This window comes from Rhinichthys klamathensis, unplaced genomic scaffold (assembly GCF_029890125.1).
Source record: "Rhinichthys klamathensis goyatoka isolate OS25496 unplaced genomic scaffold, OSU_Roscu_1.1 h1tg000571l_1, whole genome shotgun sequence".
Lineage (NCBI taxonomy): Eukaryota > Metazoa > Chordata > Actinopteri > Cypriniformes > Leuciscidae > Rhinichthys > Rhinichthys klamathensis.
Window position 1 is genome coordinate 2064841 of NW_026607037.1, and position 13625 is coordinate 2078465.

The window sequence follows — 13625 nt, forward strand, 5'->3', positions numbered from 1 at the left end:
TGTGGTTCTTCAAGATGCATCAGGTTGATTATGTGTTCAATGAGTAAATGGTAATTTGACGACCAATTAACAGCACACCACACTGAGGTAAATGTCACTATATCTAGCCCAGGCCACTGACAGTTTAGAGGGAGCTGATGAGTAGAATCAGGCTTCAAAAATGTCTACCCCATAAAGTGTTTTAGAGCTTACCATAACACGAAAAATGTATATTCATCACAAAAATGCCCAAAATCACACTTTTAAAATTAGGCTTCGTCACACCGTACAGGTTTTTCCAAGACGTTGGAAACTCTGGTCCTTAAAAGGACAAAAAGGGGGTGTTGAGGGAGGGAAATAAAGTAGTTGTTTTGGCTTATTTTAAACCACTGAGCTTTAAAACTAAAAAAAATCCTTAATAAATCCATTATTATGGATACTTTAAATATAATAAATTAAGATTATCCCTCAAGTCATATTGATTGTTAAAAGAGAACACAGAACATTTCACACATAAAGGGTTAGTTAACCTAAAGATTTGCATTCTTTAATCATTACTCACCCTGATGTCATTCTAAACCTTTATAACATTCTTTCTGATGTGGAGATATTTAGCAGAATGTCTAAGCTGCTCTTTGTCCATACAACTGGACGGGGATCAGGGGCTGCCGAGCACTAAAAATGACAAACCAGCACCACAAAAGTATCCCATATATCTCATATATGTGCAAGTCTTTTGAAGATAGTTGCATGGATACAGTGTTCTCTAGTGGCTCACGCACAGTCTTCACTCGGACGAGCTCTTCAATCTATCGCCGTTGCAGAGATCTCTATTTGTTCCGGTGAAATCACAAAATGCACACAAACGTGTCCCTGCTTGATATATAGACTGTAACAACTGATGAACATATTCGGATTTGATGTGAATACAGTGGCGGTTCTAGCCCATTTCAACTGGGGGGGCCAAGCTGGGGCCAGTTGTACTGTTAGAGGGGCCAGTTACATTTAGACCTTATTGTTGTCATATCATTTTCTGCACTGCTGCAGGCATTAACAGGCAAAATACCGTGTTTATAATCATTCAACAATGTATTTGCATTTCCATTATATTTTTACATTTGCATTACATATTCAGTATTAGTCACAGTAACTGTAATAGACATGATGTCCTTCTTTCTCTTCATTTTGAGAACTATAGAGCAAAAGCAATGGGGACCAAGAAGCTTATTAATTCATTTACTGAAAATAACTGACTTGCTAGGTAACTATGTCTAACCGTTTACAGGGTTCCTGCACACTTTTTAAAGTCAAATTTAAGGCTTTTTAAGACCTAAAGAAATCAAAATTAATACCGTACATTAGGGGTGTGCAATATTGACAAAAATATATTTCAATATTTTCAACATTTTGTTAATAATTAGATAATATTTTACTGATTGTGTTTTTGTGCTGGTGCCATGGCTGGTTTAGGCCTGTTGTTGACAGCTGACTCACGAAGATATTCATATTTTTCATATTCTATGCAGTGGTCAGTTCACAGCAGTGACAGAAATACATTTTTTAATTAAGAGGCAATATTTGCCACCTTAAATTGATTTCCAGGGGCATTTTCACCTATATATGGACATTTTTTCTAAACTTATTTAGAGTTATGCATCACCTTTTATGTCAAATACTAACATTCAAATTATACTTATTTATACAATAATACTTAATTATGCAATAATTATACAGTACCACTGTTACCAGTCAAATTAATTAATTCAATCAAAATCCATCTTTGCAGTGCAGAGGTGACACAGAAGTGGCATTAATATATTTCCACTCCATTTACAATTGCATAAATAAAGCTATGAGATTTTTTTTAAATCAATATTTAAAAATGAAATTATTTCTAATTTTAACGTTTTAATTAAAGGATACTTTAAATATGAAACTAAAACCGCCAGTAGGCGGCGGCAAGTACCTGTAAGAGGGATTCATTCATTCAAACGATTTGTTCAAACGGCTGATTTGTTCGGGAAAGAAGCAAGTGATTCGTTCAAAACGCGGATTTCAGTCATCGCTGTGTTGCATTGAGACTCACTACGGTTTCATTATGAAATTCTAGTCGGCGAAATAAAGGGAAAACAAACAATATTGACAATATTGTGTCTAAAAAGTAACTCCCAATGTTAACTTATTGTTAATTTAACTGTTGTATAACATAAATATCACAGTTGCAATTGTGCACGGGAAAACGGCACTTTTGCTGATGTGATATTCTAATATAAGAACATAATATGATATAAATATAAGACAAAAACTAATTTGGGGACATATGAACTGCACACAGCAGTGAAAGGACGATTGACAAATGCTATGTCAGCTCACAGTGCCTCGTACATAGTTAAAACAATGATTACAATATCATAATAGACAATACACATCGCACACCCCATAAGCACATAAAGAATGAACTTACAACTGAACTGACATTTACCAAATTTCTTCTTCTCTCCTCTCTCGCGTGCAGGAGACAGGCGTTATTCTGCCGCGATTCCCGCGAATGTGATGCGAATTGTCACGTGAAAATGCAAATCCACAAAGATAGAAAAATAAATAAATAATACGCATACAACGATAGCAAAAAACAGTTTTGTAAAAATTATTTCAAACTCCACATTTAGGGGGGCCACAAGGGGGGCCAAGCTTTTTGTCACAGGGGCACGGGCCCCCCCTCTAGAACCGCCACTGTGTGAATATATACACTCACCGGCCACTTTATTAGGTACCCCATGCTAGTAACGGGTTGGACCCCCTTTTGCCTTCAGAACTGCCTCAATTCTTCGTGGCATAGATTCAACAAGGTGCTGGAAGCATTCCTCAGGGAGTTTGGTCCATATTGACATGATGGCATCACACAGTTGCCGCAGATTTGTCGGCTGCACATCCATGATGCGAATCTCCCGTTCCACCACATCCCAAAGATGCTCTATTGGGTTGAGATCTGGTGACTGTGGAGGCCATTTTAGTACAGTGAACTCATTGTCATGTTCAAGAAACCAATTTGAAATGATTAGAGCTTTGTGACATGGTGGAAGTAGCCATCAGAGAATGGGTACATGGTGGCCATAAAGGGATGGACATGGTCAGAAACAATGCTCAGGTAGGCCGTGGCATTTAAACGATGCCCAATTGGCACTAAGGGGCCTAAAGTGTGCCAGGAAAACATCCCCCACACCATTACACCACCACTACCAGCCTGCACAGTGGTAACAAGGCATGATGGTTCCATGTTCTCATTCTGTTTACGCCAAATTCTGACTCTAACATCTGAATGTCTCAACAGAAATCGAGACTCATCAGACCAGGCAACATTTTTCCAGTCTTCAACTGTTCAATTTTGGTGAGCTCTTGCAAATTGTAGCCTCTTTTTCCTATTTGTAGTGGAGATGAGTGGTACCTGGTGGAGTCTTCTGCTGTTGTAGCCCATCCGCCTCAAGGTTGTGCGTGTTGTGGCTTCACAAATGCTTTGCTGCATACCTCGGTTGTAACGAGTGGTTATTTCAGTCACTGTTGCCCTTCTATCAGCTCGAACCAGTCTGGCCATTCTCCTCTGACCTCTGGCATCAACAAGGCATTTCCGCCCACAGAACTGCCGCTCACTGGATGTTTTTTCTTTTTCGGACCATTCTCTGTAAACCCTAGAGATGGTTGTGCGTGAAATTCCCAGTAGATTAGCAGTTTCTGAAATACTCAGACCAGCCCTTCTGGTACCAACAATCATGCCACGTTCAAAGTCACTCAAATCAACTTTCTTCCCCATACTGATGCTCGGTTTGAACTGCAGGAGATTGTCTTGACCATGTCTACATGCCTAAATGCACTGAGTTGCCGCCATGTGATTGGCTGCTTAGAAATTAAGTGTTAACGAGCAGTTGGACAGGTGTACCTAATAAAGTGGCCGGTGAGTGTATATATATAGGCCTATATAAACCTCTGCTCTGACACGCTTGGCAAAAGATTTATCACTAGACTATTGAATAATTCAAATTCACGTGGAAATGCTCGACACTAACAATATTAGTATCGTTACAAGACTAATTAAACCCAATGTAACGTTACTATTGAAATTTCTAGACATCGTAATGTTTTTTTTTTTCACAAACATTTTAAAACAAACGTACGCCACTGGAATGAACTGATCCATATTGATATCCTCCATATCCTTTTTTCAAATACGAGGTCAATATTGATTTTCACTAGCGACAAAAAAACAAATTATCCGTGAATTTATATGGAGCTAAGCTTTAAAAGCTTTCCATCTTTACTCTCCTCCCTGTTACGTTGCATTCGGAGATCGACTATTTTTGACTTACAAAATGCCGGCGGCCGGAAACAACAACAGCTACAGTGAGTTGTTGAAAACCTTTCTTTTTAGTAAACTCTGTTTACACAAACAATGTTCTCAATGCTCGAGTTCATGTGTAGAGGCCCTGGTGATACTTCGAGCAAGTTTTCATGTTGTGTCGAGCCTTCTTAGTGTTTTAAAAATAGCGATTTTGATGCTATCATAGTAGTGCCCCTAGCACACCCATTCAAAAGGCAATTTGACCGAAAACGAAAATACGGTCACTCTTAAAAGTGGCGTTTCCATCCTAATTATGCTTTTAAACGAAAGTTTGACTCGGGTAGATTCACAAAAAGATCCTAGGATGTATTTTGTTACACTTTTAAGTAGTTTGTCATGGTTGGAAAAAAAACACAATGGCTATCTGAACATCTTTGCCAAGCACAAACCAGTACATAAGTAATCAATAAATTGTCTGGGAGGGTCATGTCTTTTTTCATAATCATTATGAGGGTCATAGAAAGGCGAAGGGAGGGTCAAGTCTAATTTGATAGATCTCAAAACTCATCCGGTAGCCCTTTAAATAAAAAACGAACAGTCCCTAGACACTCTTTTATGTAAATTATTCAGATATTGTTGTAGATAATGGAGAATTTTGATGAAGATGAAACGTCGTTTAAAAAAGTAGTTTCATATATCCACGTGTTTAAATTAGATAGGCCTATGTGAACTTAGTACTGAAATTTAAAGGGAAAAAAAGACTCCAAGGACTCCTTGTACACTTGAAATGTTTTGTGTCCTCTTCTAAAAATGCTCAACATCGCCACCTGGTGGGAGCTAATGGGACCATTCCTCTTCTTTTTCCTTTTGCCCCAAACAACTTTGAACTGAAAATTTAAGACCTTACAAGCCTTAAGCATATATAATGATCACCTTCCCATACAGTTAAGTTAAACCCTACCTAAAATGTCCATGTGACCCTAAAGAACTTGATATACCCAAAATTTGATACCCAAATATTTAAATTGTCATCATTTACTCACCCATAATAGATGATATTTTGAAAATGTTGGTAATCAAACAGTTTTGGTTCCCATTGACTTCTATTCTATTTGTTGTCCATACAATCAAAGTCAATGGGAACCAAAACTGTTTGATTAGTTACCAACATTCTTCAAAATATCTTCTATTATATTCCACAGAAGAAAGAAAGTCAAGCAAGGTTTGGAACAACATGAGGGTGAGTAAATGATGAAACACTTTTTGGGTGGACTATCCCTTTAAGTACAGTAGAAACAACATTTTGAGAAGGGTGGGCCTTCATTGAAATAATGTGTTTTACACAATTGCCTAAACATTTTTTAGACCTCTCTACCTGCTGATAGAGAAATCCAAAAGAGTAAACACTCAATAAAATCTTTAATTTAGCATATTAAAAGAAGCAGAAAACAGTTGACAACACTGGCACTTGTTTGTTGCATCCTTCTGGTCTGATGGCAGGGCACACAACAGGAACATAACATGAATTTCAACACCACCATCAAACACTGTACTCAAAAGGTTTTCTGAGGACGTCATCATGTGACTTATATTCTTCAGCGTGTCTCAATCCTGCCCAGCATGGCACATTTTAGATGTCTCTATTATCTAGAACAGCTGATTCAACTCTGATGTTCAGCGATCAGGAGCAGGAAAACTGTGACTGCGTGTCACAACGAACAGGGAAACCGTCCCATGAGTCTTTCATAAGTTCTTTTGAATTTTTCCTGCTGAGGCAGAAGCACCATTGCCTCACCTATTATGAACACGCATGTGATTCCGACAGGTGTAGGCATCCTTAAAGCTACGCGCGCACACCGGACAGTCAAAAAGACGTAGCTGCAGATGCACTCGGCTGTGGTTCCTCAGAGTCCCGTCGTTGTTGAAGCGTTTCCCGCACTGGGCGCAAGCGTACGGCTTCTCCCCTGTATGAATGAGCATGTGAACCTTTAGGCGTGAGTGATGAGGGAAAAGTTTTCCACACTGTGGGCAAACGTGTGTCTCAGGACCACTTCCTCGTCCTCGTCCTTTTGCCCTATACTGCCTGACTTCTCTGCTGAACGGTGCGTGACGTAGGGGATTGACAGCAACGTTAGCTACATGTATACCGAGATGACCGTTGCTGTTGATAGTGTCGTTCCTGACTGGTCCGAAGTCTGTGTTTTGAAGAACGGTGTTGTAGTTGATGTGAGCCATGCCTGATTCAGGACAAGTGGTCTTTGACAAATTCGGGCTAATTGTACTGATGGACACTTGCAAGGTTTTAGCCTTCAGCTTTATACGTTTAGCTGATTGTAGTTGAGAGGAATTCAATGTATTGAAAACTTTAGGATCAGACTTGTGAGTAATATCAGTAGAAGCTGGTAACTGAGCAGAGCAATGAGCTAATGGACTGTAGACAGATGTGTTAGCATGGGTGGATTGTGAATTGAGGCTTTCAAAAGGCTCAGTTTTTACACCACAAGGTAATTCATTTACAGTGGATGTCTCAAAGTCTTCATCTGTCTGAGCCAGTGTGTTTGGTATTGTGGGACAAGGTAAATCAAAGTCTGATTCGGTCATTTGAAGCGCATGGCTGGAGAACTCTTCCACTTTCGTCCCGGTGGGCTGTTCATTTTGTACCTGGTTCTGATAGATCGCTGTAGGCATTGATTCCGTCTCAACGCTAGAGGTCCACTTTAGATGAAGAGGTGGAGATGATGGTGATGGTGCAGGATTTGAAGCGGCTGGACCTGTAAAAGATGAAGGGTCTGAGGAGATCAGGAGGAAACATAGTATCTAAGACACTTAGGCTAACTCCTTTTGGTTAGTCGGAGTTGACTGATGGCGATTTCACAGAATATCGTGTAGTTTATGATGTTCACAGACTCTTGATTCCATCCAGTCGGACATGCATGATATTTTGATCGGATTTTAGAACACATATTGCTTTCGTTTGTCATGCATCTCCGTGTTTCTGTGGGAGTTTGTTGTGTCAGACCAACTTGACAGATCACAGATAGTATGTGATCCTCAGCGGTTTAGAGTACGATTCTCTCTGAAATCATTTATAAACTAGGAAAATGTATGAGGTCTAGTGATTTAGAATTTGTTCAGATTTTAAAATTTGTGTAGCATATTCTAGCCTTAATTCATCTAAAACTAGTCCAGATTCAAACATAGCTTTTTACAACAAATTTAAGTTACTACAGTTTGAGTCAGACATTTGGACACACTAAAGTGAATGTATGTTTTTTAAAGACACTCAGCTTATACATTTTTTATGTTTCAGTTTAAGATACACAGAAAAATATGTGCAAATGATTTCATGTAAAGATTTTCACAACAGGCCCTTAAAGTGAAATATTTCTAGACATGGGTGGTTTGGGGCCCTTATTTACACCTATACATATTGATCTTAAAATATAAGCATTGAGTGTCCAATTTCATATGATCATGAGCAAAATCTTAAATATTAACATTTTAGTTGGTACAATATTTTTAGCTAAAATATTTAGTACAATATTTTAAGGCACTCCTTTGACATACTGGTGGCTATCCAGGAGAATTTTGAAAGGTTGTATGCCTGGACATAAGCATTACAATCTTGACCATGTAGTGATAATTTTTTATGGATAAATTGAACCATATAGTGAAGCAACAGTCAACAAGTAACCAGCATACATGGGAACTATTGCAAAAAACATTCAAGGAAACATGAATAAGTGTGTAGAAGAACAGCTAGACAAGGTAAGGCAATTTTGAAAAAGTAAAAATTGTTTTGGTCTGTTTTTAGTCATTCAGTCACTACATAATTCCCATACTTTCCTCTGTGTTATTTCATCGTTTTGAGGACTTATATTGTTCTGAAATAATTAAAACAACGAGGAGTTTTATTCTAACTGGTAATTTTGACTGTGTGTAAAATTGATGTACGTGATTAATTTGAGGTGAGTTGTTGATGTATTCATATTGTTATAAAACATTATAAATACTATTTATATTTAATATTTGTTTATTTATTGGTTAATAACTATAGTTTCCTGTAAGGAAAGTAAGTTAAATAAACCGCTGTTATCGACAGAACACTTTTTTTATTGTTGTTGTTATTATTATGAAAGGGCTATGTACCGATTGACTCCACGATTTTCTCAATCTCCTTCAGTCTCCGTCTCAGATACTCGTTGTCCTTCTGCACGCTGTCCAGCTCTTTCTCATACTGCAGGACAGTCCCGCCGATCATATCCATGATTTCATTAAGCGCCGCCATCAAGCGCTGCGTCAGAAACGTGTTGACGACCTGCAGCTTTGTCATCTTGACGTTGTTTCGCAGTAAATGCAGTTATTTTATGTTCGGCGTACAGTAAGACAGAATGTAAACAACACTCTTCCCTGTGGTCATATGACCACGTATTTGTTCCTCGTAACCACAGAAATAAACTAATTCAGCGCCTACCAAAGGAGAGGAGTGGTAAGTACAGAAAGGGCAGTTCACTCTGCCAGTTGTTTCTGATGAAGATGGTACCACAATTTCCACCAAAACACTAAAGTTGCCACAGTTGATGTTACTAGCAAAAAACATAATTTCAGAGATCAGAGAATTCCTTCAAACGAATCAGAGATTTCCTTCAAACAGTTGAAGAACATTTCAGAACGTTTCTGTGCATTAATACTTTGCAAGAAAGCCTTTTTTTTATTTGCATCTGACTGACCATGATGTTTTGGTGAAATATTATAGTTCCCATGTCATGCTACATTTTTTAAATATTATTCTGTAAGTCATAATAATGATAAACCTTCACATAATAATGACTTATCTCATAATAATATAAAACTTCCTCATGATTATTACTTAACATCTCATAATAATGAGAAACATTCTCATAATTATGACCTGGTCATAATCAGGCCTATTAGATTTTTTATCTCATTATTATGAGAAATCTTCTTGCTATTATGAGAAACAAAGTCATTATTATGAGACGATTTCTCATTGTTATAGGAAACTAATTCATTATTATAGGAAACTAATGCCTGGTTTCACAGACACAAGGCTTAAGCATAGTCAGACTAAAATGCATATATTAGCTGTTTTAACTGAAAGCAACTTGCACTGGCATATCTTAAAATATCTCAGTGCCATTATTGTGTCTCAAGCACATCAGTAATGTTTTTTTTTCTAAGGGACATTTATAACGGCTACTTAAATGCCCTAATTGAACTAAGGCCTAATCCTGGCTTAATCTAAACCCTGTCTGAAGGCCAAAGTTATTATTACGAGAACGTTTCTTGTTGTTATGAGAAAATAAGTCATTATAAGAAGGTTTTGTGATATTGTGCGAAATTAGTCATTATTATGAGAATTTAAGTCATTATTGAGAAAGTTTCTCGTTATTTTGAGAAACTACGGGGCACCCTGAGTCCTTGTTATGAGAACGCTTCTTGTTATTATGAGAAGCTAGAAAGTCATTGTTATGGGAAACCAAGTCATTATTATGAGAAAGTGTTTTTATGAAAAACGAAATCATTATTTCGAGAAAGTTTCTCATTATGAGATTTTTTTGTAATAATGTATTTTCCGCCATTTCCACAGTTGTGAAAATATGATTTTGTAAGTCAAAATAATGAGAAACATTCTCGTAATAATGACTTGGCATATCATAATGAGAAACTTTCTCATCGAGTAAATTTGGGGGGGGGGGGGATCGAATAATTATGACTCATAATAATGAAAAACTCTCATAGTGACATGGCATCTCATAATAATCAGAAACAGTCATTATAAGACATCATTACACAAATGTGGTTGCAATAATGCTTGAGATGTTCTTGATATTTCTATAAATCCAAGATTTGTAATCTCATCTGAACAAATGTGATTTTTAGGACTCACACACTGAAACAACAACAAATAATATTCTCAAAATTAACCAGAGTTAATTTATTAGAAAAAAAAAAGTATAAAAGACGAAATCAGTTCAAAACTTCAAACAGGAACATCTTACATTTCTGTGGGGTGGTAAAAAAAACCTCTTTATTACAATTCTGCTAAAATTCTCTTAATTACAGTTTCCTTTAATATTAATCATGCCCTTTCTAGTTCATTTATATAACATCCCATTATTATTATTTTCTAAACAATGATGAAACATCCATTCACCAGTTACTTACAGGCTTAAAGTTTGTGACATTTTTCCAAGCTGTATAATTTTACGCTTCGTCTGTAACCATAATCAAAAGGCTTGGATGACCAACTGTATGCATACATATCTGACTGCCCTATCTCAACCCATACAATGTTGATTTTGATGAAACGATTCGTCTGAAAACACACCAAAATCAGAATGTAACACAACCACTGTGGTTCACTCGCCATGACGCACAATAGCCAGTGTCCATGCTGACTGAGAGCGGTTTAGAGGTTTTCACACAGTCTTTCTCGTAATCTCTTTCATTCGTCTCTTCTCAGCACTGCCAAAGATTAGCACATTTCCTGCAGGAATAACACAAAGATGATGTCTTGCTTTCCTCATATTTATCCTATTATGCAAGCACCATTAAGGCAGTTGAACAGACTGAGCAGAAATGTTGTACTACAGCAAATACATAAAATCAGAGAACAAAGGATAATGTCGTGATAATGTCAACATTTACCATGTTTCATCCGAAGGTGCTTTAGAAGGGCCGACGTTGTGTACTCTTTGCGACCACGAGATATGATGGCCCTGCACATAAGGCACACTGCTTTGCTACAATCGCCTTCTTTTAGAGAGAAATACTTCCATACAGGGCTTGATTTGGCAATTGTCCTCTTTTGCATTTCACAGCATTTACTGCTACAGTACCCCCTGTTGGTGCATAGTATGTTGTGATATGAAACGTGATTAGCATCATAAGATGAACTGCTATGCTGGGATACTGTGGGAGGAGCTTCACCGCTCGTGTATGTTGGCTGGTTTGGGTGTTGTGCTCTGTAGGGGTCCGATGTCCCTAAAGGCAAGTCTGGACTGCATGGCGACCAGCTCTGATATACATCTTCAGTGCTCCCCATTGCATCGCCTGAACACAAGTTAGAGTTCATGAACTCAACTTTGATTTTAGTTGGGAGATGACAGTTTGTCATCTCATCCTCAACAGGATGTGTACTCTGTTCGGTGTGATCAGTGCACATGTGTGAGCCCTCGTTGTTGCTGGCTTCTGATGGCAAAGCTACAGATTCCCGGTAAGCGTCGGCAGAGTATTCAGGCTTTTCCGGTTTTATGAGCGGATGTTGTTCGCCATGTCTCTGGCATCGGTCCTGATGGATCTCTTCAAAGGGTTCTGGCTCCTCATTCTGGCTGCAGATCCATCCAGGCTGCACAGGGGAGATGGGCTGATAAGACTGCACAGGAGCTAAAAAATACAAAAACGAACATAAAATGATAACATTTAAGATCCATGTAAACCTGTAATGTGACTACAGCTCCAATAACCTATCCATTTTTATTAAACACGCCTTGATAACATTAGATTTAAAGATCCACAGATGTTTTTCCTGTGTTGATTTATTTCAAATTAAGAAGGGTAGCTGGGACAGAATTTATTAAAGTCTCTTCACCCATTTAATTTAATAGCCAATAGGCTTTAAAGTCACAATGAAACAGAAGTATCAACATATCTTTTCTTCCATATTGTGGCGTGCATCTGAGTGTAACGGATTATTGAAAAAGAAAACAATTTAGGGCAGACATAGTTCTATTGATTGGATTTTGAGATGTGGATATTGCGCTCAAAAACGGAGAAGAACGTGAGCTTGCAGTTGTGAGGGTTTAACCAGAGCGAAGTCTGGCATTTCACCAGAAGATTGATTTGTAATATTTTGAGTAAAAAGTAAATAAAAAAATGCATGGATGAATTATTTTCAATAATTTCAATAACATTCAAATAGATAGGAAAAAGATAGTGTCGGTTTAATGTTGATTTCAAATCGTGTCACAGCAGTGAACCATAATTTGCTACTATTGCTGTGTCAGAGGCTAGGGGGAAGACATATATATTTTGGAAAGCATTTAATTGGACAAAAATTGGACACATCCACAAGTGCATTTTTCCAAGATCCATTTTAAATATGAATGTTTAATAAAAGATAAGTTGTTAACTTTTAGAAGTACACTAGCATATAGATAGAAACTAATTTTTTTATTTGATGGGTGTTTTAATGGCTCTTTTAATAAGTCACGTTATATAGCCTATACACACACACACAGTACCAGTTGTGTATATTGGCTATATTCATAAAGGTCCATGTTTATTCACACAACCTCCAATACCATGTAATCAAAAATAGATTAATTTATGATGAATAACCTCGTGGCTACGAATCAAAGATGCGTGAACATAACCAAAACACGCGCACAAAATGACAACAACAAAAAACTACACTCCATGGACTCCAATTTAGATCAAGTTAAAATGTTATGACCACTATATAGAGAGAGATAGATCAATGGTCATTAACTCTTTTAAACATAATGGAAAAACATTCACCATGATATTATATGGAGTTTAATAGTTTAAGCGTCATACCAGCATTTGCGCGTTCACTGAAGCACCCTGAGTCTCGTAACATTTGTTTCAGTCGCTCGTTCTCGCTCCTGATTCGCTCCGTTTCCTCCTCATACTCCCGAACCGTTCTGCCGACTGTAAAGAGGATCTCCTTCACAGCAGCCATTAAGCGCTCGGTCATGAAAGTATTCAGACGATCCAGTTTAGTCATTTTACTATATTTAGATCGCTGTATTTAAATGATAAATACAGACAATACAGGTACCGATTACGAGCGCGTGAAAGTTCCCCCTTTCAAATCAAACCAACACATAAGGTTGGGTGCTGTGCTAACAGAAGTGTCTCTAGCACCCTTCACAGGACAGGAGGAGGGAGTACAGCTTTAACTGTAGTGTACAGCTTTTGATCAAATTACGTCGTCATTCATATTCTTTACACCAATGAGCAAAAACATTATGAGCAGCAACTGTCTAATATGCTGTTGGTCCTCAGCATTGACCCACCAAGGGATGAGATCTATAAGACCCCTGAAGGTGTCCTGTGATATCAGACAGCAAGACATGAGCAGCAGATCTTTCAAGTCCTGTAGGTTGCGAGGTGAAGCTGCCATGGATCAAACTTGTTAGTCCAGCACATTCACATCCCACAGATGCTCAATTGGATTGAGGACCTTGAACTCTTCATCATGTTCCTCAAACCATTCCTGAACAATGTGTGCATGCAGTGTGGCAGGGTGCATCATCCTGCTGAG

At 37.9% G+C, this 13625-nt stretch overlaps 2 protein-coding genes across 2 annotated transcripts; both read right to left on the minus strand.

Moving 5' to 3' along the window:
* Window positions 1-5712: 5712 nt before the first annotated feature.
* On the minus strand, window positions 5713-8746 carry LOC130075298 (oocyte zinc finger protein XlCOF29). Its single transcript, XM_056239883.1, has 2 exons — window positions 8462-8746; window positions 5713-7083 (listed from the first exon to the last, which is right to left on the minus strand). The coding sequence occupies exons 1-2, from the start codon at window positions 8643-8645 to the stop codon at window positions 6104-6106; spliced, it is 1164 nt and encodes a 387-aa protein (XP_056095858.1). The 5' UTR covers window positions 8646-8746; the 3' UTR covers window positions 5713-6103.
* Window positions 8747-10384: 1638 nt separating this feature from the next.
* si:dkey-93n13.2 (uncharacterized) lies at window positions 10385-13173 on the minus strand. The gene is made up of 3 exons (XM_056239884.1): window positions 12896-13173; window positions 10985-11722; window positions 10385-10823 (listed from the first exon to the last, which is right to left on the minus strand). The coding sequence occupies exons 1-3, from the start codon at window positions 13083-13085 to the stop codon at window positions 10756-10758; spliced, it is 996 nt and encodes a 331-aa protein (XP_056095859.1). The 5' UTR covers window positions 13086-13173; the 3' UTR covers window positions 10385-10755.
* Window positions 13174-13625: the final 452 nt, after the last annotated feature.